Genomic DNA, 26,691 nt, shown 5'->3' on the forward strand with positions numbered 1-26,691 from the left:
TTATTTATTTTCCTTGGTGTTTTTAGTCAGATTACTAATACAGAACCACTGATACATCTTGAGCCTATGTTCACACTGCGTATGAATCCGTAGTGCGAACCGTGAATATACGCACGTAGTTTTGAGGTTGATGCGTTCGCTTGAAAGTATACGATATACGCCCGCACAATGCACACTACGTATGAGCTTACGGCAGGATCGTATACGGCGCCATGAAAAATGAACAAGACCATTGTTTGAGGATGGAAATGTTGAAACTCACGGCCGTGGATTTCCATGCGGCCCCGTACGAAGTACTTATTTCAGCCAAATTGAACTTGATTTTTCGATCCAAAAGGTTCTGTGTGGTTTACGGGGTTGGGCGAAGATTTCCAAGTAAATGACCTGCCTCAGATCACTTCGAAACAAGCTAGGGAAGCATAACTGTACTGCGGGCGTATGTTCGCGGTTCGTACGCATCCGCCTGCATGTCTACTTTTCCCACGCCCGTAGTTTCAGCCGCACATGTACGGCGGCGTACGAACTCGGGATGGATTCATACGCAGTGTGAACATAGCCTAATAGAATACTCAAAGTGGCTTCCATTATAGTTGTATTCATCTCAATGGCTTGAGATGACAAAGAAAAGAATCACCTTGTATAATACACCAAATTAGGGAATCTTTTTAGAAGACTGTGACCCCATTTTTTATACAGTTCGACCAGTGTGACTATTGTAATAATATGATAGAACATCTAATATTAGCTTATAAAAAGTTCATCTAATATTAGCTCATGAAAAATATTAGCTCTGATGTCATTCTGTGGATATGTTTTATCTGAACTTTGTGTCTCATTGTGTGCACTAGATAAATGTCCGCCCCCACCGCCGCTTCCATCCTCCTGTCCTGTCATCATTACAACTGGATTATCTGGTAAGTGCTACAGCAAGAGTGCTGAATTTTTACAGTATATGCTTTGTGTCATACTGATCTAACTATATGGCTAACCTTAACATTCCTATGGCAGCCATCCGGATCAAGAAACCAATCAAAACAAAATTCCGCTTGCCTGTGTTTAACTGGACGGCACTGAAGCCCAATCAGATCAGTGGGACAGTGTTTAGCGATCTGGATGACGAGCGCATTTTACAGGTAAAAAACTTTTCCATAGAATTTCCTACTACTGCCATTTTATTATATGTATTTATTCAGGCATGTAATATTTGTATGATTCTCTCGTATAATAAACAATGGAGCAGCTTTAAATTACAGCTACCCAATCATTTTGTCTTTGGAGAGATAAGCCACTGCCATAAGAGCCAAGCAGCATCTTACCCCCCACTTTTACATGTATAGGGGGACTAGGAAAAATAGTTGGTGGCCAAATGAGAGTTCAGCCAGCGACTTTTTATATGTGTGGACACCTTTACCTGGATTCATTTTCTAGAGTCAAGATTATATTGTATTTTATTTCCAAATTAATATTCCTCTCAACTTCCCAGAACCATAGTCATTTAATAATTTCTGATTGAATGAAATAGAAGTGTGTTTATGGGCTTCACTTGTCTAAGGTTGTGTTATGTCTCTTGTAGGATTTGGATATGGATAAATTTGAAGAGATCTTCAAAACAAAAGCACAGGGAGCCGCCATGGACCTGACCTGCTCCAAGAACAAATCTTCTCAAAAATCCATTAGCAAAGTGACTCTTCTTGAAGCCAACCGAGCCAAGAACTTGGCCATCACTCTGCGAAAAGCTGGAAGGTCAACAGAGGAGATTTGCAAAGCCATCCAAACGTAGGTTTATCACCCTAGGTATTGGCTGGGCTGTCACATGACTAATTTACTGCAGAGGTTCCATTCCCCAAATTCATTGCAATTTCAACATTTTAAAATTCTCACCCTCACGTCACGTAAAAAGTCATGCAGCCCTTCATATTCATCATTGCCGGTTTCATCAGCTGTTTATACAGAGCGATGTACAGTCTATAATGATAAAGAAAAGGGACACATAAAAAATGCGATCAGCCGACAACGTTTGCTTGTTAGTCTGCTGATCGCTGAACCTTTTACACAGACTATTTATTGGGATCACATTATGGGCGTGTAAAATGGCCCTCAGCTTCATGTTGTTAAATAGGAATCTAAAACCGTTCTATATATAACATATTTTCTAAAAACAGATCCATAAAGTAATTAACTTGTTTTCACTTCCTTGCAGGTTCGACTTGCGGACAATCCCTGTGGATTTTGTGGAGTGTCTGGTGCGTTTCCTTCCCACAGAAGCAGAAGTGAAGTTACTGAGGCAGTATGAGAGGGAGAGGAAGCCTCTGGAGGACCTATCTGATGAAGACCGATTTATGATGCTCTTCAGTAAAGTGGAGCGTCTCTCCCAGAGAATGTCCATCATGACCTTCATGGGCAACTTCAATGAGAACCTGCAGCTGCTTACACCGGTATGAATTTGTTTACATGACAACATATTACAGCACTCTCTTTTATTTCCTTGGTCACTGTTGGTTATGCTAAAGGCAGAGGACACACAAGGACCCTTTAGTAATACATTGCTTTTTGCTTTATCTTATAACATAATCCTTTCACACTTGAGGTGTACAGTTTCTTCAGTCTCCAGTATTCTTGGGGCCCTATTACAAAGGCTGATTCGGCAGATTCTCTCTCCATGTAATAAAGACAATGATCAACTGATGACAATGATCATCGACTGATTTTGTGTTTAGGTCCTAACCTAAAATCATCGGCTGCCCACCGCTTATCTCTACGTGTAATAGGGATGCGTGGCCGACGGCTGACGATTGTAAAAAAAAAAATAAAGTTCATACATACCTGTCCACGCTTCCCAGTGCTTCTCCCTGCTCTCCGGTACCTTTCTGTCGTCTATCTTTTGCCGCCTGTGGCCAGTGATTGGCTGAGCTCTGCAGTTCCACAGGCGGCAGCTGGCAGAAGACAGGAAGGTACTGGGGAGAGGGCAGAAGCATCGATGAGTGTGGACAGATATGTATGAATTTTATTATTCTCCACTTTTAAAGCAAGGGCTGTACGGACATTGCCGATGTCCGTGCAGCCCTTGCTGCGCAATAGTCAAGCAGTGTATGGGCTCAGTAAGTGAGCGTCGATCTTGCAGATCTTACATTAAGCCATTGGGCCCTGTAATACGCCCTTTAGGCCTTGTTTGCATCTGTCTTGGTGGCTTTAGTAGGGAACTACTGTCACAGACTGGACAAGAAAAACAATGCTGTCTAAAACTGTGTACACTGCAGCAGAAGCTGATAGATGCCATTAAGTCCAGCAGTTACTGTTGGTGTCTACACTGCACTGAGAGTAACCATGATGCAGATATAAACAGAACCTAAGATACAAGATTATAGTGCTGGATTGTAATATATTAACTATAAATTAAGGATCTTTAGATCAGAATGAAAGCTGGCATTTATCTGAGGTCTGTATTTTACACTACAATGAGATGTGTATAATGCTGTAAGCCTCAGTTTGTTGTATGCCCATCTGACACATTCTCTAACATTTCAGCAACTTAACGCAGTGATTGCAGCGTCTGCTTCCGTCAAGTCATCTCCGAAGTTGAAACAAATGCTGGAGGTGGGTGAGAGCCTAAGGATGAGGTGTAAACTTTATTAAACACTTTGTGATACAGTCAGATATGGTCAGAGCTTACTCCTCTTTGTCTTCCTTCTGTTCAGATTATCCTCGCTTTAGGCAATTACATGAACAGCAGCAAAAGAGGATCCGTGTACGGGTTCAAACTACAGAGCTTGGACTTGGTAAGATTGAATTATCACTCAAGATCTTGTTAAAAGGAGTCAACTATCATATAATATTCTGATATCAATAATTTGTTCGCTCTAGCTTCAAGACACAAAGTCAACAGACAGGAAAATGACCTTGTTAAACTATATCGCATTGATCTGCAAGGAGAAGTATCCTGAAGTGGCCACCTTCTACAATGAGCTTCACTTTGTGGAGAAGGCAGCAGCAGGTGAGGGCATCGGGCATGATATTGAAGATCAAAGGGGCATCATCTCTAGAATAAGAAGAAAACATTTTTTTTTAATGTATTTTTATTATTTATCTATAAGTCTAGTTACATACAACCTCACAAGTAATTGTATTGTTCTTCATACATGTATTATGTAACTGTGGCTGCTTTGATCTCCGTACATATTTTCTCTACTGTTTGTGAAATGAAGACTTGCTTAGGGGCTTTTGTATAACAATGAGATCACATTTTTGTTTGCTTTCTATTATATCCATGTTGTGTAGCGTATTTGGCTTATCTCTCAGAGTTGCCCGAGGTCTACAGAAATGTTTTGTCACAGTAGACCCTTGATCGGGATAAGCCGGGTTTTACTTATTTATTTTTTTAAAGGGGCTGTCTAGAAGAAAAACAATCCTAAAGTGTTACAGTTAATCCTAAAGTCATATGCTAGGCTGCATACAGTTGTTCTATGGAGTCTTTACAGCTTGTTATGTAGACAGGGACAGGATCAGTCATTAAATTATCATTAGAGGTAGGGAGAGTGTAGATTGTCATACATATCAGATGAATCATGGACGATTTAGCCGACATGAAAGGGTTTGGCCGACCATCTCTTTGATTGTACTACTGGAGGCCTAGGTAAGGCAGGATAACAACAAGGCAGTTGTCTAATGGTTGGGGGCCCTGCCTGTCCACTGTTCACAAGAATGGCTGTCATGTCTTCCTAATTATTGGAACAGTAATCGGCATGCACACTGCCACTCTGTTCAGCTGTATAGGCCTGATGGAGATCGCCGAGTGCTGTACTACATCTCCAGCTCCATGTTAGTCCATGTTAGTCCAACATTCATCCCCAGCTGTTTTATAAGGTTGGATGGGGTAGTAGTGACTGTGGCTCCATTCAGATGGAGGACATGAGATGACCACATGTGCGTTCAGGTCCAGATTTGGAGAACTCTGCAGTCAGACTGTACTGTATAGTGTGAGGAACCTCTGCCTTTGACAGGAGTCCCTTCTCCTCTTCATACTTTGTGTGGGCTATTACAGCACAATCAGGGCCCTTCTTAATCTGAAATGAATCTTGACACATTTACCAAATCAGATTCTAGACTAATCTCAGGGGATTTGAAAATCTTTATTCATCACCTCTCCTGTAGATAGGGCATAAGTCTTTTTTGGGTAAAAAAACCCCTTTAAGCCTGTTCTTGTAAATATGGTCTGTCTAAGTAATACAGGATTTTTCTAATTGTCCCTCTTATATTAGGCTGTTCAACATCTGTGGCGCTGAAGTAACCAGGCCTTACTCCTTACTCTATTTGTGTTTCCAGTGTCTTTAGAAAATGTCCTATTGGATGTCAGGGAGTTGGGGAAGGGAATGGACTTGATCCGCAAGGAGAGCAGCCACCATGATAACAGTGTATTGAAGAGTTTTGTGAGCACTAATGAAGGAAAACTAGACAAGCTTCAGAAGGACGCCCGGACTGCGGAGGTAAGCACCTCAGGGAAAGGTAACAATGCTAGTTGTTGACATGTATTAGATTGTAAATGATTTCCTTGTGTAGAAGAGCAGGAGTCAGTCTGTGTCTGGTCACATCTTGCTCACTTCTTGTGCACATTATGTCTGCCATAGATCACATAATATATAGCATATGGAGGGATGAGAGTCTCCTGCTTAAGCCTATGCTTGGAAGAATGCACCAAGGTTGGCACAGTGGCATCTGCTGTAATGACCATCAATGAAAATGAAGGCATTGCCCTCAGTGTTGCCCTAATTTTCCCAACACATGTGACTTATTGTGCCTTTGGCTGTACACTGGTTTTTAGTTCTTTCCTAATATAATTGTTGCAGATCTGAATCATTCTGTAGCTTTTTTCAGCCTGCCTCGCTCAGTATCCACAGTGGAGTCAGACTGTTTCCCTATACTAGCTATAATATTACCAGTCTGTGCAGGTGCCTATAGCTGTCTTTGCTTTTACTTGCATTCTGTACTTTATGCTCTCTTTTTAGTTTCACTAGACACAATGACAGCCACTGTACTAGATACACCCCTCTCATGTGGGAATTGCTGGAGAAATTTTTTTTTTTTACTTACTTGTTTGCCATTGTCTTTTTCATAAATACCAACAAAGTAATGTAGCTGTTTATGGTTTACCCAGAGTGTCCATATTGTCTGGGACTCTATAACACCGAGTCCGCTTCTTTTGCCTTCTACCATTTTTTGAGTTGTGTGTATTGTTTTCCTCCATCAGCTGTTTTTTCCTGCTTTATTTGACCGCTCTGTCTGGGTATTTATAGCAATCTGTCCCACTGTGATTCCACCCTCCCACCCTTCCCTCCTCTGTGCCTGCAGGAAGCATAGACTTGTGAAGTTCTATGTGCTCTTAGAAGAGAACAGTATCTCCAGATCTCTTCTTTTTCTCCTCTGCAGGAAGCGTACGCAGCTGTGGTGCATTACTTTGGAGAAAATCCAAAGACAACGCCGCCCTCTGTTTTCTTTCCCGTGTTCGCCAGATTCATCAAATCCTATAAGGTACAGAAATTAACCTTGTGTCGTAGACTTGTGTGTAAGCATGTTGGACGCTGCAGAGGCACCTGTGAGTTTAATGTGTGTCCTCAAAACCCAGAAGAAAAGGCTCTTTCCTGTGATTGTTCCAGCAGGAAAAGGTCCTTTTGGGTGTGGTCCCCGCACAGTAACAGCGTAACCGCTTTACTCATTGAGTGGGACAGCATTCAGTAAACGCACTGCACAAGAGAGAACATAGAAACTAATAGAAACTACACCCTGGTCCATTGATAACGCTATTCCAGAGTGCATGTAGTGTGTAGAAGGAGGCGAAGACTCTCAAATCCCAGACACTGCTTACATAAATCTATCCTTACACATGTTGTCGATGGAGCACATCTCATGTAATCGTAACCTTACGAGATGTAGTCTACAGAAGGAATTTACCCAGAATGGAATCCATCTGAAAATCTGTGTGAACGTGCCCTCATAATGTAAAGAATGGCATCACAGGGTTTTTCTGTGAATTTGCTGCACTCAGCCGCTTCATATTATATGAGCGTAGACCAATAAATCAGTGTATGAAAAACTAGGATTATGTTAACAGTAATAAATGTTTGCTCCTACTTAAAAGTCCAGGTCTGGTTTAGCTTTGCAGCCATGCCCTTACAGAAAAGAGAAGGATAAGGGCTCTATGGGACTTTCTGTGTTGGTGGTGTAAATGGTTTACAATGCTTTATTTTCTAAATAGGAAGCTGAACAAGAGAATGAGATGCGGAAGAAGCAGGAGGAGGTACTAAGGGAGAAATTACTAGCTCAGGAGGCAAAGAAGATGGATCCTAAGGTATATAGTACTAGGAGAATATTCTCTGTTTATATGCATAAGGCAGCCATGTATTGTTATATTCCCTCAGTGGCCAACTCAACAAGTTGTTTATTCCTTCTTTAGTCTCCAATGCAAAAAAATAAGCGTCAGCAACAAGACTTGATAGCTGAGCTGCGAAGGCGGCAGGCCAAGGACCACCGCCCTGTGTATGAAGGAAAGGATGGAACCATTGAAGATATAATCACAGGTGGGTTTCTTCTACAGGTGAAATTCTGTGCATTATTTTTCCAACAGCAATCTGAGACATCCCATGGAGTTATAGCCGCATCTTACCACACTCATGGGGATGCCTTCTCCTTGTAATGAGACCTTTTGGAATTGCCTGTATTTGACTATATATGTATATCTCTCTGTCTCCCCAACCCACATTGATGACTGCAGTCCTGAAGAGTGTCCCATTCACAGCCAGAACAGCTAAGAGAGGCTCTCGGTTCTTCTGTGATACATCCCTTTTTGAGGATTCAAACTGTTAAGCCCTGTGCCTTTAAATAAAGAGTATGTAAAGGTACTTGCACCCTCCTACTGCATGCATTGTCGCCTCCCTTGTTCAGCCGTGGACGGCTCTATCGGACAACGCTGGAATGCATGCACACACTCTATGCTTTAACCTTGTAGTCACTCTACTAATAATCTGCAATGCACCTGACTGCATGTTATTCTCATGTCTGGATATTTACGTTTCTAGTGTTCTGCAGCCATCTCATCTATATGTAATATTCCATGGGTATGTTACATATATACTAAGCTTTACTCCTTCAGAAATGTAAAGCACAAGCAGGCTGTGGGAAGATGTTGCTTTTTTTTGTACCCACAAATATACAGGGTGTTTGTTAAACAAATGGTCTCTTCGGGCTGTGGCAGGCCTGTAAGCACTTGTGCATGTTACCCAGGTACCCAGCTCCCCTGCCTATTGTGCTTCTACAGGATATTGCCTGGCATTTCGGTGGTGACCATAAAGGATGACAACTCTCCGCACGCTGTATACCTGAACTCATATCATAGTGTCCTCCTCACTACTCATTTTCTTGACATTAAGACCAGGATTGACGGTCTTCAAATATATATATATATACATGTTTTATTTTATCTCTCAGATTAGCCCCAGGAAGATTCATCTCTAGTATCCCTCCTATTGCAGAGGGTAAGACATTGTCCAGAGACAGCTAAATGTGCATCAGCTAATGCAGGCTATGCTGCTTCTGCTTGAGGAGAAGGATGATCCGTGTAATAAGTCTGTGTTTATTGCATCTTGCACCGTGGTACCACGTACAAGTCCATTTATTCAGATTAGTGCCACTACAGTATAACTCCAAAGGTAATAGACCTAGATAGGGTATAAATAGAGCAGGCTTATGATATAGAGTGAACTCTCTGTGACAAGCGGGTGTTCAGACTCCCAGTGATTGCTAGAACGAGTCGGGACTTCTCTTGGGAGTTCTCTCTTCCTCTCTCTGCAGGAAACAGACTCTAAAGTAACTCTATGGAACCTGTTTCTGGGAGAGAAGGGCTTAGCTGAGTGCTTCTCCCTGTTCATTCCATTAATCAGTCAGGGTCTGAATAACCAGATCCCAACCAGTCAAAACATTTGACTTGTCTCTGGGACATGTTCAAAGTTTTAAGTGACAGGATATAACACTTAAAGCTAGAATAGTCTACAGCAATGCATCAGAAGTACCACATATCAGTCAGATGGCGCTGAAGCTGCTGCACAGAATTATATTGCTGGACTAACTTGCTGGCTTTGCAGAAAATGTTACAACTAATGCCCCAGTATCTATGCCCATCATACAGGTCAGTATATATGACTAGGAAGGAGGCTGAGATTTGCTTGTCATTGTATTTCTCATTCCCTCCCCACACGAGCACATACTGGGTAACCGCCACTAACTGCTTCCGCCCATCTGCTTTTCTCCATCTTGCTAAAGTAGTTTTCTTTAATTCATCCGCTCTCACTTTCCATCTTGCAGACCTCCGCAATCAGCCCTTCAGAAGAGCAGACGCAGTCCTCCGGCATGCCTGGCGACGGATCTAGCACTTCCAAGAATAAGAAGTTGTGCTGGGCTTTGCTGTGTATTGCCCTGTGAGGCGATAGAACTTAAGCAGTTTACTCTGCACTCTTCCCTCCACTCCACATTTTAAGGGAAACGAAGAAGCCGGGACACTTTACAGAGGAAAAAAAAAGTGCCTTATTGCAACAGTATTATAGAACTATTTTTTTTCTTTTACTATTTATATATTTTTTTAATGTTTTACTGTTAAAAATGTAAATATTTTGTAATATTCTTTGCTGTATCGGCTGCTGTGGGCAATATTTGTTGCAAAAAAGAAAGTGCCTTGTCAGTGTAAGAAATTTTTATTTTTTTGCAGATGGATAGTCTGAACACTAAAGTTATGCACCGACTGAGGCGTTGGGTAGTGCAGGGGTTGGCCATGTCATCGGTTCTCTTTTCATGGCTGTGATCAGGTCAATAGAAGCAGTTTTACATCGCCCTAGAAATAAGTAATGGTTATTTAGGGTGGTTACCAAAAAAAAAAAAAGATGAGAAATTGCTGAGATTGCTCGAGAAAGTTGCAAGGTGACCAGTGAAGTGGTAGTGTGGGAAGTAGGTAGAGGTAAAAAGTCACATGAAGATCGAAAGGGAATGATATTAGTAAGTAGCAGTGGTGCAGACACAGATGTATTGAAAAGCCATTCCTTCTGTTTCTGCTTTATTGTAAATGCAGTTCATGCAGTCATCCCCAACCTGTGGCTGTCCCGCTGTTGTGAAACTAAAACTAAGACTCCCATCAGGTTGGGGAATACTAGCATGGTTGTCCATGAATGTTTCGATGAGGATTTGGCTCACGCTTGCTTTATGTGTCATATTGTCTGCATATCTGTACTGTTGTTGGAGATGTCCACTTTACTATCATATTGTAGCATTAACTACAAGAGTTATACTACAACTGCAACACAACAGTCCCAGGAAATACATCTGAGATGGAAGTTGGGTTGGGTTGTGGCCACTTAGGGGTCGCAATGCGATCCCATTTAGTGACCTTAGTTACTTCTCAGCTCGACATTGCATTTATGGTTGCAGGACTCTTGTTGCAGCTGAAATTGTTGTGTAGCCCCAGCCTTAAAGGGGTAGTCCAATTTAAGTAAACTTATCGCCTAGCCAGCATCAGAACAGGGCCATACTCCTTTATTTTGAATAGAGTGGTGAGTCGGTGGTCCATTCATTGTCTCTGGAGCTGCCAGAGATAACGGAGTACAATGCTCAGCTACCTTCGGCATCTCCTATAGAGAATCAATCGACCTGCAATGTGCATGGCCACCTGCCGTTAAAAAATAAAGGAGTGACCCAGGGCCCTATTCTGGAAGTTGTGAAGGGTGTAGTGGTTGGACCTCCTCACACTTCATGGAGGAAATCTCTCCACAGGATAAGTTAACTTGTTGGAATACCCCTTTAAACAATCACTTTTCCCAACAATGGTGTATTTCATTCCGGGAACCCATACTAGGCACAGAAGCAATGCTAACAAGGTTTAGTAAACTGGACATCTATCCTTATCCTTTCCACTATGCACAGATCCTACACAGTCAGTGATATTTCCAGTCTGCACACATTTTTATTATTATATATCGAAATATATATATTTGTATTTTAGCTATAGATGAACTGAGTATCTAACAGTGTTGTCCCATTCCTACCCATACATACTTCACAATGAAGTTTTTTTTATATATTTCAGGTAGGTTTGGGATATTGTTACAATTTGATGTTGCTACCCTACATCTGTGTCTAGGGGGCAGTAGCGTGCCCTGTTTTTAATTTTGGTAAAGATAATTTATTTCTAAATTTGTCCAAATCTGGAGCTTTATATGTACAGTCTTGGCACACAGGATCTGATCTGTTATTTGCCTGGACAACAGGCGGTCAGCGACACTAATGCCAAAGTCTTCTCTTCGGTTTGCTCAGTTCATGAAAAGATTTGTATTTTTTAATATAGCGCTAAGCAAGAGGTATTTTAATAGATGAGGAAAAAAAAGGGGGCTCCAACTTTAAGTGACGCATTTTGCTATTTGAGAGAGTGAAGAGCCGCAGGTTGTAGGGAAGCAGCGATATGTTGCATATGGGCCAAAGTCCCTGGACGTACAGTTCACGTCCGATATCTCAGAATCTGTGACATTCCATATTTGTGTCATGTTGAATGGCCTTTCACTCTATTAGTTGCTTTATCACGTTCTGTTTTGTCAAGCTTTTAGCAGGTATGTGTCATATGTCAGAGCATATAAAGTGAGGAAACCTTCCTATCACTCTCATTACATATACTGGTATATGGGTGAACTTAGGGACCAAACCCAGCTGACTGGACTAAAGATGATGACAGAGCTTTTCTTCTGTGGTAGAAGCCATATAGACATGCACCTTACGCATCAGCTAGACAATCTACTAGCTTTTAGGACGACCATATCCAACAGTTCTCCCTACATACTGTGTTATCATAAGCTATTTGCTATCAGGATTTATTAAACATTTCACTTGGCATCATCTCTGCGGGCAGAACCTTGTTCCAGAAACGACTGCTGTGACGATTGTAACTCACTAGTACATGGCCAAGCCAGAGGGGCCAACGGCAAGCTATACCTAATTCTTATCCAGTCTGTATTGTAACCATTCCATGGTATTTAACTGTTGTGCATATAAAATACATTCCCAGCCTCCTTCATTGCTAGAAGCTGGTGGCATTGTGGTGGCCGAGCTCTGGCTATGGAGGAGGTTCCAGTGCCTTCTCTCTGTGTATTAATCTTGTACAGTATGTTAGATGCCAGTCTGTTACAAGTCATTTTTTTCACTCATGGTCAGATGTCAGGAAACTATTTAGCGCTCTCTTATGTTATTGTGTTTTATTTGGTTGACAATAAATGTGCAGAGCCCTATTGTGAGCGTCTGTGTCCTGCTGGCTGTGTGCATCTTAATCCACATCATTATCATATACACAGATACATCTACAAAGGATCATTGCTTCCATTGTGGTACAATCAGGATAAGAATGATCTGTTCTGGATAAGGACCTGGTGCAGTATCCAGTAGGCAGCAGCTGGTGGTCATTGAGTAAAAATATGGAGGAGGTGGAAGCATTTAGACACCCAGGTTTCTAACACAAGAGAACAACTTACCCTGCCGTTAAAGGTCTTGCATAGCTGTAGCACCTTCTATAATGTCACATGCTGTGAAGGGGGCACACAGCAAATTCCAACCAACTGGCCTTAAATGAAATCAGTGTGTGTGTTGGTGTAGTAGAGCTGTGTGTATGTATAGTGTAGCAGTGTGGAGTGGGTATAATTTGTGCTGATGTGTGTGGGTATAATTTGTGCTGATGTGTATGTGTAAGTAATTAGGAGCCAATGATTGATTTAAGAAAGATATGCTGCGTTTACACAGAACGATTATCGCTCGAATTTTCGCAATAACGATCGCATTTGAGCGATAATCGTTCCGTGTAAACACAGCAAGCGATGAGCGAAAAATCGTTCATTTTGATCTTTCAACATGTTGTTAAACCATCGTTCGTCATTCGCTAAAAATTCGCAGATCGCTTTGTGTAAACAGTCTTCGTGTAAACAGATTCACCCTATGTAAAAGATGGGCTTAAAGCGTAACTGTCATATTTTTTTTTTTTTTTATTGCAGAAATCAGTAGTATAAGCGATTTTAAGAAACTCTGTAATAGGTTTCATCAGCCAAAAAAGCCTCTTTCTGTACTCAAGAAGCAATCTCCCAGCCTCCCCCCTGACTTCTTATCTGTGCATTATCAGGCAAACATGTCTTCATTACAGAGAAGCCAGTGAAGATGGGCTCTGCTCTCTCCATTGTAAGCCTATAAAGGGGGGAGGGGCTGAGGGAGATGAGGGAGCAGGAAGAGGTGACATGATGGTCAGCTGCTTGTAGACTCTCTGGGCACCTAAACCGCAGGATTCTGGGGTCAGAAAGGTCAGTGCTTATCTATGAACTTACTGAGAGAAGATTGCAGGGTGTTGTGCTGTGCAGGACTGCTCCGTGCTCAGTCACTCCTAACAGCCCCTCCCCTCTCCATAGCCACATAATGGACACAGGAATCCTGCTTCATCTGATGTGAGGGGGGAGGCTGGGAGATTGCTTTTTCAGTACAGAAGGAAACTCTTTTAGTACATAAAACCTATTACAGAGTTTCTTAAAATCGCTTGAACTGTTGATATGTAATGTTTTCAGAAAAATGACCCTGAAATGACAGTTACGCTTTAAGCGATCTTAAAAACGATCGCAATAACTATTTTTCTTACAAATCTTCTAACGATTTTTTCCATCTAAACGCTGATCGTTATAAAAACCAAATCGTTGCTTCAAAATCGTTAATCGTTCGATTGGGCGAATTATTGTTCTGTGTAAACCCAGCAATAGAGCCGAACATTAGTAGATTAATTGCAGGTTCATCCCTCTGTTTAGTTTTCTTTTATTAATGTTCTTTTATGTGTAATGCGAATTACTTTAACAATTACTACGGTTGATTTCAAAAAGTCATTTTAACATTTCAAGGTTTCTTATTTGTATTTAGGAAGATTTCTTCTTAGTTCTTACTAGGATTAGGAAGATTTTATGAGGATTATTACATAATGAAAGAAGGATGATGCAAGTGTAAAGCATCATTCAGTGACCACAGAGCTTCCCAGTTGCTCCTATGTGGATAGGGCTTCCAAAAAGTAGTGAAGTAAGTGCAAAGTGTGTAGAAAGTTAATAAAAGGGAAATTGCATGTCCACACCCTATTACTCACTATGCATTAGATGGCAGTCAAAATTTCTAAAGCACCAGATATCTTTTAAAAAATATCTTCTTTTTTTTTTTTTTAGTGTACAGTGTATACAGTACACAAAACAATGTAGGGCTGGGCTCTGGCTTGGCTTTATTTTGTTCAAATTCCCACCCACAATATAAAATATCATAAAAATTGTATAAATAAAATCAATTATCAAAGTACCTGACATTGCCTTGCTCCTATCAGATCACCTGAGATACCCATAAGTTTTTATAAATGATAGTGATTCTTTAAGCCATAAATGAGAACCTACCTAGTAGGAGCAGAAAAGCGAAGATAATGGCGTGATCACTACTTACTTCTCAGCCATTAACGGTGCCCAGTGGATCCTATTGACTTTGGGGTCTAGCATTTTATAGGACAAAACAGTGCAGCATGCTATGCTGTTTTGTCCATTATATTTGATGGAACCAGTAACATGGATGTGAACAGAGCTGAGAGTTATAGGTAATGAATTTGTCTTTCTGGTTATAGCTCCGCTGTTTCTCCTTCAGACCTCCTTATACCTGATATAGGAATGTTTGTGATGCTGGAGATCTGGATGAAAGGGTTGCTTGTCCCTCAGTCACCTGGGCTGTACTCTAATATCTTCCCCTCCTTCTTATTTCAGATGTTACTACAAGGGTCAATGAATGGCTTATCTGTAGCATTACTGGGCTTCCTTACAACTTCATCTATTATAGGGCTGTAAAGGAATGTCTCACGTAGAACTATTTTATTTTTAATATGAAATCAGTTGTCCGCTTTGCATAGTAATGTTCTTTCATAGTGGGAGCTGCTCATATACTGGGGGCCCAAGAGGAAAGCTCTCCTCTGTGACGTCTATATATGTTCCCAATAGTGACTGAGCCCACATTTTACAAGCACCTTGATATATAGTTTTTTTTTAGCTATAAGATGTATGAGAACTTTGAATTTATCAATTAACAGCTATCTCTATAGGCACACTCAATGGGAAGGCTGTCAATAAGTAAGGGTGGTGCACTGGACTTAAAGGGGAACTCCAGGCAGCCTTGTTAAAAAAAAACAAAAAAAAAAACTTCCAAATACCTATGTTCCCCATGACACTCTTAGGGCCCTATTCCACCGGACGATTATCGTTAGCATAATCGTTAACGATTAACAATCTCAAACGACCGCTATTGCGAAAGACCTGAAAACGTTCACTCATTTCCATGGAATGATAATCGTTACTTATGATCGTAATTGCGATCGTTTTTCTTCGCTATTTATTCGCTATTGCGTTCGTATCTATTGCGAGCGACCAAACAATGTCTTATTCAATGCGAACGATTTGCGAACGAGCAACGATAAAAATAGGTCCAGGTCTTATAAAGCGATCAACAATTTCTCGTTCGGTCGTTAATCGTTAACTGCATTTCAACCGAACGATTGTCGTTTAGATCCGAATGATTTAACGATAATCTGAAAGATAATCGTCTGGTGGAATAGGGCCCTTAATGTGGTTTTACAGTAGTCCCACTCCTCTGATGCAGTTTTCTACCTACTCAGTCTCTCTTGATGTTCCTCTTCCCGTTCACTGCTATCAGACTACATTTCCCCTTAGGGCCTTATTCCACCGGACAATTATCGTTTGCATGATCGTTAACGATTAACGATCTCAAACGTCCACTATTGCGAAAGACCTGAAAACGTTCACTCATTTCAATGGAACGATAATCGTTACTTATGATCGTAATTGCGATCGTTTTTCTTCGCTATTTCTTCGCTATTGCGTTCGTATCTATTGCGAACGACCGAACGATGCCTTATTCAATGCGAATGTTTTGCGAACGAGCAACTATAAAAATAGGTCCAGGTCTTATAAAGCGATCAACGATTTCTCGTTCGGTCGTTAATCGTTAACTGCATTTCAACCGAACGATTATCGTCTAGATTTGAACAATTTAACGATAATCTGAACGATAATCGTCCGGTGGAGTAGGGCCCTTATGCCCCTATTCCACGAGTCGTTTGGAGGAGCAAACGAGCGCTATTAGCGCTCATTTGCTCCTCGTTCCCCGCTCGCTGCCGCCACTATTCAATGCGGCTGCAGCGAGCGGGTGAGTGCGGGAGGGGCTGCTCGGAGGATCGCTGATCGTCTGGGCAGCCCATAGGATACAGCAGCGCCTGCTGCCGATGCTCCTATTCAACGGAGCGACGGCAGCAGATCGCTGCTATATCAGTCGCTTGTTTTTCAACATGTTGAAAAACAAGCGACTGCAATGATCAGCCGACATGAACGATGTCGGCTGATTGTTGCACTCTATTCCACGGGACGAATATCGTTCGTAGCGGCCGATATCGGCCGAATACGAACGATATTGCTTCTTTAAACGACCCGTGGAATAGGGGCTTAAGTCTTTACCATGTGCACTCAGAATGTCCTGTTTCTCCCACTCCCATAATCCCTCAAGTCTGCAAATTGAATGTGCTACAGTGGTTACATGATCTTTGTCTCAAAAGGAAGGGGGGGGCAGCAGAGGTAGCAGGAGACAGAGTGGATTGCAGGGAGGCCAGTATTCTTCACTTCTTCAATGTCTATCACCTACCAGTGTACCGCACAGACACGGTAATACATTATATAGGGAGATCAATAAAACTTTCATAGCTGTATTTTTAAAGAGAAAATATTTTTTATATCCGGAGTTCTCCTTTAAAGCAGACCTGTCAGCAGGAAAATAGAGGTGTAAATAAGCCAATGACTAGGGCTTCTCATCATGATTCTGGGCAACAGAGCCCAGGTAATCCCAGCTTATGTCCACTTTATCTAGTGGGCCAGTCAAATGGGAAAGGTGGATGCAAGCGAATACAGAGGTGGTGAATAAGAGGGTTTGTCTTACCTGTGTTTTTAGCATGTTTGAGGATACACCCCCTCCTTACAGAGTTAGGCTATGTTCACACTACGTAAAACTACGGCCGTTGTTGCCGATGGCAACAACGGCCGTAGTTTTTGTGCAGCGGAACACAGCCTATTAAGCAATGGGATCCCGGCCGGAGCGTACACACATTGTATACGCTCTGGCCAGGATCTGTGCGGCCCCGCAAATAACTGACAGGTCAGTTTTCTGCGGCCGGAATTCAGTGAATTCCGGCCGCAGAAAGACCCAACAGTTCACACAGTGAAGCGAGCGGCTCCGGACACTCGCTTCACTGTGTGCTATGGTAAGCTCTGATGCGGGCGCATCCATCAGAGCTTTGCGGCCGGAAAGATCATCCGAAAAAGATGATCCGGCCAGAGACCGGCCGTTCCGTGACCCGGCCGAGCTCTTACGTAGTGTGAACATAGCCTTAGGTTGCATTCCCACGTTCCGTGGAATGCATGTACTGGAGTCCCCTGCGCCTGGACAGCATCTGTAATTAGATGCTGGGAACAGGGGAACTGTATTCATAGGAGCCACGTTGTAATGAAGCAGCCGCGCGGTGCTGTTACTACAGTGCGGCGCTTATGAATACAGTTTCCCCGCTCCTAGTATCTAATTACAGATGCTGTCCAGGCGCGGGGGGAATCCGGTACATGCATTCCACGTCCGTGTTCCGTTAGGAACACAGAACGTGGGAATGCAGTCTAAGGCCATGTTCACGTAGCGTAAGACACCAGCCATTCTGTTACCCAGCCGGTGTGGCCACTAGCGATCCCAGCCGCAGTGTATACACTCCGGCCGGGATTCCCTCTAGCTGCAGCACAATGTAAGTTAAAGGGGTTATCCAGTGCTACAAAAACATGACCACTTTCTTTCAGAGACAACACAACTATTGTCTCCAGTTCAGGTGCAGTTTGCAATTAAAAGGGGTTATCCAGCGCTACAAAAACATGGACACTTTTTCCCTTCTTTTGCCTCCAGTTCAGGTGGGGTTTGCAATTAAGCTGCATTTACTTAAATGGAACTGAGTTTGAAATCCCACCCAATCTGGAGACAAGAGAGGGGGAAAAGTGGCCATGTTTTTGTAGCGCCGGATAACCCCCCCTAAAGCTCCATTCACTTCAATGGAACTGAGCAGTAAAAACTCGCCCAAGCTGAAGACAAGAGTGGAACTGTCTCTGGAAGAAAGTGGCCATGTTTTTGTAACGCTGGATAATCCCTTTAAGTATTAATCACGTCCGTGTAGCAAATCGGCAACAACCGTGATTAATATTTAACTTACGTTGCGTGAACATGGCCTAAAAAAAAGATTTATATTTTAGAACTGGAAACAAATGGACTACGGTGAATCCTGGTGACTAGCCTTATCTAGCCCCCAAATAGTGCTTATTTACACCTGTTTTCTTGCTGACAGCTCCTCTTTGGTTCCAGAGTGTGCAGACATGTAAATCAATAAAATCTAATGTATATCTTTTCCCACAAATCTATACATTAATCTGATCAGCTCCTCCGGTCCCCGTGTATTGACAACAAAGTGCTCAAAATGACAGGTTCCTTTCAAATGGGCATGGTCATTTAAAAAAAATAAATAATTTTGTTGTAGAGAGCTTGTTTTCATCAGACCCTGACTGATCACTAGAACAAGTCAGGAGAAGTGTGCGCCAAGTGCGTTCTCTCTAGCTAATTGAGATGGACTTCTATTGTAGGTCTATAAGACCATCGTGGTGGTGAGCACAGAACGATGGCAAGGACACGCTTAGCCATGTACTTCTCTCCCTGCTGGTTTTAGGGATTAGAGAATATTTAACTTGATCAAGCATTATATCTGAAGCGGCTCACACGTCTACAATGTGACAAAAGTGACGGGTACATTTTAGTGCAAGACGCACAATAGCAGATGCTCACCACAATATTTAGTGCTTAGCAAATATCCCCAACATTTTCTATAAATCAGATGAAAGTGCAATGGATGTAATTCCAGCTTTCATGACCATGTAAAATGTGGACACAGAAATACAGCAACCCACCCCCAGTTTCATAGTTTCTGTACTGGAACAGTTATTACCTGATGTAATACACCATATGTAATAGGTATGTTTTAAGAATGTTCCAATAGAGCAAGAGATTTAATGGAACTGCAGGGAGCTGCCAGATTTCACCTTGTACACAATGCATTGTTACTTTGTTTTCCCACCAAGAGTTTTGTAAGATATTTTCTAACAGATACTGACCTCTGGTGGCCAATCACTGAAATACAGCCAGGAGCTGTGGAAATCACATGACACCGTCTCTGGTAATAGTGTTCAAGGGAACATGTCAGCAGCTTTTTACAATGAAGCTGGATGATGTAGGTCATTTAATACCCATTTTATACATATGAGCGATATGTGTGTCTGAGTAATATGTTGTTAGATTATTTAACTTTGTTTGCTGCTGATGTTGTATGTAAATGAAGTACCTGGAGTAATTGGGATGTTAAACAACAGGATCTCTCTGCATTCATCCCCCCCCCCCGCTGCAAGCATGCCTTCTGTATGATGAGTGACAGCTGATGTAACAGCAGGGATGGAAGGCAGAGGTTGCGATTTCATGTTGCCTTTATTATTTAGACACAATGCCATAAAATTCCTAGCCACTATGTCTGGCAATGCAGCTCAGTCCTATTAACTTAAAAGGAACAAAGTTGCAGTACCCTGCAATACCAGGTGCAGCCACTACAAAATAAATGGTGCTGTGTTCTACATAATGAAAAAGATTGGGTGCTTTATTTTAAGGGAGCAGAACAGGTAAGACATTTTTTTGTTCCCCAGACAATCCACTTCCTCCATATAGCAGTCTCAGGAGTAAAGCAGTTTTTTGGTTACAAGAATCAGGTTTAATTCTAAATGTGTACAGTCTGCTGTATTTGTGTGAATGATCTGGGGAAAAGAGATTATGCCAAAATGTTCCTCCATCCCTCAAATGTGATGTCATAGAAACGTTGTAATAATAGGATATCCTTGGGCCCCTGTGCCTGCAGGGCCTCTGTGTAGCTCCACAGTCTGCAGTTGTGGCTGCCCCCTGTCTGTACTGTGTTACTACTACATCTGACTTTGTCAGAGATTGGGGTGGAAACCAGTATAATAATTCCACTAGAAGCCAATGTTACTCTGTTCTTCTACAGCAAAGGCAGAAACTATGCACAAGATCCTTGATGGACATGCAATGATCATACTTGCTGCTTTATACTATAAAGACGCTGCAATAAAGTTTTCTTTGGCTTTTTTTTAATAAACATTTTCCACTATAGAACATATGGTCAATCTGAACCTTATCGGGGCTGTACAGTGACAATGACTAGTTGTGTACAAGCCTCACATTATTTGCAGAACAGAATAAGGGTGGGCTCACACTGAGCAATCCGGGCTGATAACGTCGCAGATTCTGCTGCTTGTACCCGCGTGCATCACCACCCGTGCCATAGACTCGAATCTATGGTCGGTTGAATTCCGCTGCCTGCCCAAAGAATAGACTTGTCAATAGAATGGAGTCTATGGCACGGGCGGAGATTCATGTGAGCGGGGACGAGCAACGGAATCCGCCTGGATTCCTCAGGGTGAACCCACCCTTAAAGTAGAAGTCCGGCAAGACCTGTTTTTTTTTCTAGCAAGTACTGGGAAAGGGGAGGATAAAAGAAATAATGTGCTCTTACCTCCCCTGCTCTGGTGCTAGTGGCCACATCCTGCCGGTCCGGTCCCTGGGTCCCCAGCCCCTTCCTGGTCTGAACGGGTACCCGGATTATGACGTGTGAGGTCCACTCAGCCAGTCAGCAGCTGTAGTGGGCTCCCACTTTGGCCGCTGACTGGCTGAGCAGACCTCACACATCACGATTCGAGTCCCTGCTCAGACCAGGAAGCGGCCAGGGACTGGAGTGGAAGTACGCGGCCACCAGCATTTGAGCGGGGAAGTAAGAGCTTGTTATTTATCCTGCCTGCCACTTGGGTTTGGTCGGACTTCTCCATTAAAGTAGTTGTCTGGGCTTAGTAAAAGGGTCCACTTTTCATTAAAAAAAAAAGTGTAAGGAACCATTTACATGTCTGCAATATATACAGACTGTATACTGCAGACCAGAACTCAGAATTCCCAGCATCCTTCAAAATGAAGCCAGGAGCTCCGAAACAGTACAGCATGAGTGAAAATGTAAACCGTTTCAGAGCTCCTGGCTTCATTATGAAGGATGCTGGGAATTCCAAGTTCTGGTCCGCAGAATACAGTATGTGCACAGACCATATAGTGCAGATGTGTAAATGGCCAATAATTCTTCTATGGGCTGTGTCTGGTAAAAGAGCCCCATAAAACCATTATTCACCTCTCTGATCCTGCAGTGATCAAGCACAGTCTTTTTTTTCCTAATTCTGGACAACTTCAATGCACATTGAAAATTATGTCTAAAAACTAGTAGAAATGATGAATGGTGATGCTGCTAATGGCAACCAATCAGATTTTGGCTCATGTGTCACAAATGAAAAGAAGCCTTTGCTTAGTGACCAAGGAGCAGCACCCCATTTCTATTCTGGACTGTCTTTTATACAGACATTCAGTGCACACTTATATAGAACCAAACCTGTCAGCCCAAACAAATAAAACACATGATGGTGAGAGCGCTCCGGTGTGGGGGAAGCCAAATCTATCTACTGATCATCATCCAGCTGCTGGAGTAAACATCGCCGCCTCTTCTCCAGTTCTCCTTCACTGAGCTCGCTCTCTGATGTGTCCCAGCCTGTCTGAAACATAGACAGCAATGAAAAACAGAAAGATGGGCCACATTAAAGAACCGGACACATGACTGCCATACAGACACACAATGCAAAAGGGACAAAAAAGGAAGCATGTATGAGAAGGCCCTATACAAGTCCACTGCAGGTACATGACAAGTCTGTGTATATACAATGATCTATACACAGTGGAGGACATTTATGAAGTCCGGTGTTTTTTACGCCGGGCTTACAAATGTCCCCGGAGCTCAGGGGATTTATGTAGAGGCGCATTGCCTCTACATAAATCCTGATCGCATGGAGCCCGTCCGTTCGAAGATTTTGAAACCTACGCCAGGTTTCAGTGACCTTTTTCCACCAGAAAAATGATAAATGCGGCGCACGCAGAGGCTGTGCCCCCCTCAGTGTGCTGCTGCACCCCCCTCTTCACCCCACTGGTGAAGGTGACGCAGATGCTAACAAAATATTCGCAAAAATAACCTTTGGGAATATTTTGACGCCAATCTGCCCTACCTGCGCCAAAAAAAAGACATTTACCTTTTCATACATGTCCCCCAATATACACATATAAACACACATCTCATCTATATACAATCACTACTACATCCAATTTTCAAAGCTCGGAGCCTCCTTGTCCACTTGATCACATGAGCCACTGTTCCCTCCTCCTGTGTCTACAATCCCCGAGTGGTTCTGACACCAAATACATTTTTCTTTTTTAACTTAAAGTGACACTGTCACCCCCTTTTTGCATTCTGACTTCTCTACACAGGTATAATGGGTAAATTTACCATTTTTATTACCTTATTTCATATCATACGTCATGATGCTTGTTCAAGCAAAGAGTGATCTTTTATCAACTGCAGATTGTGCTAAATGGGCGGCGCCACCATTGTCCCCGCCCCTCCATGACATCATAGGCACATAGGCCCTGCCGCTTCGCCATTGGAACGGGCTGGCCTAAAGGTCTAGGCCCCACCCCCTCTAGGTGGGCCCATACCAATGGGCGTTAAGGGGGTGGGACCTATGTGCCAATGGCGTCACAGAGGGGTGGGGCCAACAGTGGTGCTGTGGGTGTGGCTAAGTGGCACTGTTGCTGTGAAGCCCCGCCCACTTAGCACAATCTGCAGATCAAAAAGATCACTTTTCACTTAAACAAGCACCATGACATATGATATAAAAGAACATGAAAACTGCTACATTTACCCTTTACACCTGTGTAGAGAAGTCAGAATGAAAAAAGGGGGTGACAGTGTCACTTTAAAGAAAAAGGAGGGTGATTTGAACTATTAGGGGCTTTTTTTCAAATTTTTAAGCACTGACTTTTTTTCCATACATTTTAAGTTTCCCATGGGGACTATTATAAGCAATCATTAGATTCATCTGCCCTCTAAATTCCAAATATACATTATAATAAAGTAAGGGACAGATAAAGAGGAGTTAGAACGCAGGATCTGATTACGCAGGGTTTGTTGTTGATTTGTTTGTTACCATGACAACACATAGTTCTGCAGAGACGCTATAAGACTCAGAAGGGTAGACTTTTTTTTAATCAAGACCTATTGCAAAGTTGCTTCATTCTAAATATTAATATGTCAGCGTAATTTCTAAAAACGATTTTTGGCACCTCGTCCAGACATGCTAAAAGTTTAGATCACATTTTCAATAAAAAGATTTTGGAAAGAAAAAAAAAGTTTAGATCAAATCAGGTCTTAGTCCTGACACCCATTCTGAAGGTATAACCGGATGAGGTGCATTGGTCGAAAACTTAACTCCCCTGATTCCTGTCAATCTAAAACATTAGAGACAGGGTCCATTATAAGTCTATGGAACCCAACCTGTAATCAGTCAGATGGGGTGACCAGCCAGGGAGTGAAGCTTGCAGACATATGCTTCTCCTGGCTATAACTTAAGATTGTCGAGACCTGTTGCCGTATAAACACACTTATAAATGCAGTAGTTTGTTATATAAGACACATGATGAATGTCAAGGTTGTCCCCTATAAACACTCACTTTCTCCTTCCGCAAGGCCTGTTTTAGTGATCTGCGGTTGTCTGCAGACTCTGTCTCTTGCTCATGGTCTCTGTCTTTCACTCTCTCTTTCATCTGTTCACTGTCTTGATCTCGTTCTCTCTTACTCCTCTCTTTTTCCTTCTCTGCTTCACTCTCAGGACTGTTCTAAAAGGGAAACTATGTTTCATTGTTCACTTCTCTTCTGTTACAGACCACTACAAAGCATCTTCTCAGGAAAGCCTTTGTGCAGACTCACCGATTTGTGTCTCTTTTTCTTATTCTTCTTCTTCTGCCTCTTGGATTTCTTGGAGCTATGTTCTAGGCAAAAATAAAGACAAGGCAAATGAAATCTCTGACAAGACAGCCACATCAAAGGACACCGCAGAGGTACAAACCATACCCGAGTCACCTGATGATGAGATTTCAGACCCGGACTCTGAATGGTTTCTCTTTTTTCTTTTTTGTGAGCGATGTAGGTGATTTTCCTCTTCTGTCTCTGATGTCTTAAAATAATGAAAAAAAAAATATCATTTGAGGAAGAACTTAAAACAATATAAAAAGGTACTTGAAGTTTTCAAATGCTGTCAAGAAATAGCTAAGTGCTCTAGTACTAGTTGTTACTAAGCCAAAGTCTGTATAGGCCGTGTTCACATTTGTGCTATGAGTCTAAGGGTCCTAGTACATGGAGCGATAGCTCGGTCTAATAATGACAACAATCAGCCAAAAACAGTTTAAAATCATTGGCCGCACATAGCTATGTGTAATAGCAATGTGTGGCCAATGGCTGAAGAATGTGCAAAGAAAATAATAAGGTTATAAACTCTTCTGTCCACACTCCCCAGTGTCCTTTTGGCTTCTTCCCGCTCATCACAGCCACTGCTGGCACATCTGAAGCTGTCTGTGCATTGACAGTACCGATCATGTGAACGAAGCGGCAGAGGAGACCATGGCAAAAGCTACCCTCTCCCGGCTCTGTGTCATATGATATCAGACTTACATAGGCAATCAGACAGAGCTCTACTGATCATGTGACGTAGAGCCAGGAGAGAATCACGCTCAGCGCAGTCTTCTCCCGCCTCGTTCTCCTGATCAGTACAAGTATGAACACTCGGACCCGAACCGATCAAACCTTTGACATGTCTCTATGGGGAGTATGTCAAGAGGGCTTGATGACTGAAAAATGGAATTGTGTAAAAGTGTAAAAGGCCTTTTAAACTGGCCAATTATCATGCAAAAAATCAATTAAATTAATTTAAATAGTAATCTTCTGGTATAAACACGACAACGCTCAAACGACAAATGAAAATTCATTTGAGCTGACCTCAAAATCATTGTTAATTGTTCTCAAGTCTTTCAGTCTAAACATTCATCTTCATTCATAGATATGAATGCAATTACGAACATAATATGATCGTATTGATGACTTTTCATATTGATTTATCTTCTCGTCCAAACACCAATCATTTAAAAAAAAAAAAAAATCATTGTCTGTTGTCATTCACTAAACGAGCGCTTAAGCGACTTATCTGTTCATGTAAATGGTCTGTTGATTTTATTCAGATGTCATTTAGTACAACCAATAATTTAGGAGATACAATGATCAATGACAGTATGTGTGATCATCATTAAAGTGTGTCCTCTCACAAAGCATCATTCTGAGCTTTACTATTATATATTTATCTGAGTAAACTGGTTACAGATCTGGTTGGGTTAGTGTTCAGCTCACATATCTATTTATGTCATTCTAACCTCGGTGAGCCTCCATAATGCTTACAGACAGGTGCTTAAGCTGGTGACATGTCATTTCTTAGCATAAGAACCCAACACCAAGATTACTAACAGATGTGACTGCATGTCTGGGCTTCTTTTCTCTTTTTTTGATCTCCTTAGTGTTCAGTTTACTCAAAATACAGAACCCCGCATTATGCTGTTCCCACCTCAAGAAGTGTACACTGATTTTATTAACCGAGGGTAAATAAAGGAGGAAGACCCACTTTTTCCGATGTCTGTGACACAAGGGCTTCATAAATATTTTATTTCACCTGATTATTGGGTTAGAGACACTTCTCCATTTAAAAATAATGCCAACTCACCTTTTCTAGTGCTCCAGCAGTATCCCATGTAGAGATGTCTGGAATCTTCTTCCTCCCCCACTCTGCGGGGCTGGGTGACTGAGAATGCTTACGGTGGTGCTTCTTTGATTTTTTGGAGTGTTTCTTGCCCTTGAAATGATGATGCTGGCATTCATTCTGCAAAAAAGAAGAAAATCAGGAGATTTAAAACTGAATAAAGAAAATAATATTCCCTAAAGGGGTTAATCAAACAAAAGATGCAAATGTTATAAAATTAAAAAAGGGAAGATTACTTACAGGGAATTTATTTTATTATCTTCCCTTTCACTAGCACTAGCTTAATTTCCTGAATTCTCGGACAGCCGCTTTAAAGGGAATCTGTCAGCTGCAATTCAGATTCCAAACTGCTGACACTATTAGATAGCCGTTAGGTCAAGGAGACACATGAAACCTATCATATATCTGTCTGTGATTCCATAACATAAAAAAATTATTTTATTTTTCAATGCAAAGAGTCAGAGTCTTCCCCAAGATACTGAACTGCTGCAGTGTATCTGTCATTTAATTTTTTTGGCAAAAATCAATAGTACAAGAGATTTTAAGAAACTCTGTAATAGGATTTTTTTAGGCAAAAGAAGCCTATTTTTGTACTCAAAAAGCTGTTTTTCAGCTTCCCCCCTCACTTCTTATCTGTGCATTATTAGGCAAAGCTGTCTTTACTACAGAGGAGCAAAGTGAAGACGGGTTTGCTGAGTCTATTATAACCTAT

The 26,691-nt window shown here is 42.0% G+C and overlaps 2 protein-coding genes across 12 annotated transcripts in view; one reads left to right on the forward strand and one right to left on the reverse strand.

Moving 5' to 3' along the window:
• Positions 1 to 12,311, forward strand: part of FMNL3 (formin like 3) — an 80,000-nt gene extending 67,689 nt beyond the window's left edge. For 2 of the 7 annotated variants that reach the window (XM_069970127.1, XM_069970131.1), the window contains 13 exons: positions 849 to 914; positions 1,009 to 1,133; positions 1,574 to 1,776; positions 2,201 to 2,435; positions 3,526 to 3,594; positions 3,696 to 3,776; positions 3,862 to 3,991; positions 5,320 to 5,480; positions 6,421 to 6,522; positions 7,247 to 7,339; positions 7,445 to 7,568; positions 7,763 to 7,886; positions 9,349 to 9,436. In XM_069970127.1, the coding sequence (XP_069826228.1) occupies positions 849 to 914; positions 1,009 to 1,133; positions 1,574 to 1,776; positions 2,201 to 2,435; positions 3,526 to 3,594; positions 3,696 to 3,776; positions 3,862 to 3,991; positions 5,320 to 5,480; positions 6,421 to 6,522; positions 7,247 to 7,339; positions 7,445 to 7,568; positions 7,763 to 7,854 (1,481 nt within the window). In that variant the 3' untranslated portion in view covers positions 7,855 to 7,886; positions 9,349 to 9,436. Of the gene's footprint in view, positions 1 to 848; positions 915 to 1,008; positions 1,134 to 1,573; positions 1,777 to 2,200; positions 2,436 to 3,525; positions 3,595 to 3,695; positions 3,777 to 3,861; positions 3,992 to 5,319; positions 5,481 to 6,420; positions 6,523 to 7,246; positions 7,340 to 7,444; positions 7,569 to 7,762; positions 7,887 to 8,475; positions 8,523 to 9,348 lie in introns of all 7 variants that reach the window. The other 5 variants (XR_011363152.1, XR_011363153.1, XM_069970130.1 and 2 more) reach the window with 5 other exon arrangements.
• Positions 12,312 to 21,315: 9,004 nt separating this feature from the next.
• Positions 21,316 to 26,691, reverse strand: part of PRPF40B (pre-mRNA processing factor 40 homolog B) — a 35,299-nt gene continuing 29,923 nt past the window's right edge. For 3 of the 5 annotated variants that reach the window (XM_069970135.1, XM_069970132.1, XM_069970136.1), the window contains exons 23-27: positions 25,944 to 26,099; positions 24,251 to 24,353; positions 24,107 to 24,168; positions 23,851 to 24,015; positions 21,316 to 21,845 (exon numbers count right to left, since the gene is read on the reverse strand). In XM_069970135.1, the coding sequence (XP_069826236.1) occupies positions 21,753 to 21,845; positions 23,851 to 24,015; positions 24,107 to 24,168; positions 24,251 to 24,353; positions 25,944 to 26,099 (579 nt within the window). In that variant the 3' untranslated portion in view covers positions 21,316 to 21,752. Of the gene's footprint in view, positions 21,846 to 23,850; positions 24,028 to 24,106; positions 24,169 to 24,250; positions 24,354 to 25,943; positions 26,100 to 26,691 lie in introns of those variants that run through there. The other 2 variants (XM_069970133.1, XM_069970137.1) reach the window with 2 other exon arrangements.

The sequence above is a fragment of the Dendropsophus ebraccatus genome, chromosome 5 (genome assembly GCF_027789765.1).
Source record: "Dendropsophus ebraccatus isolate aDenEbr1 chromosome 5, aDenEbr1.pat, whole genome shotgun sequence".
Taxonomy (NCBI): Eukaryota; Metazoa; Chordata; class Amphibia; order Anura; family Hylidae; genus Dendropsophus; species Dendropsophus ebraccatus.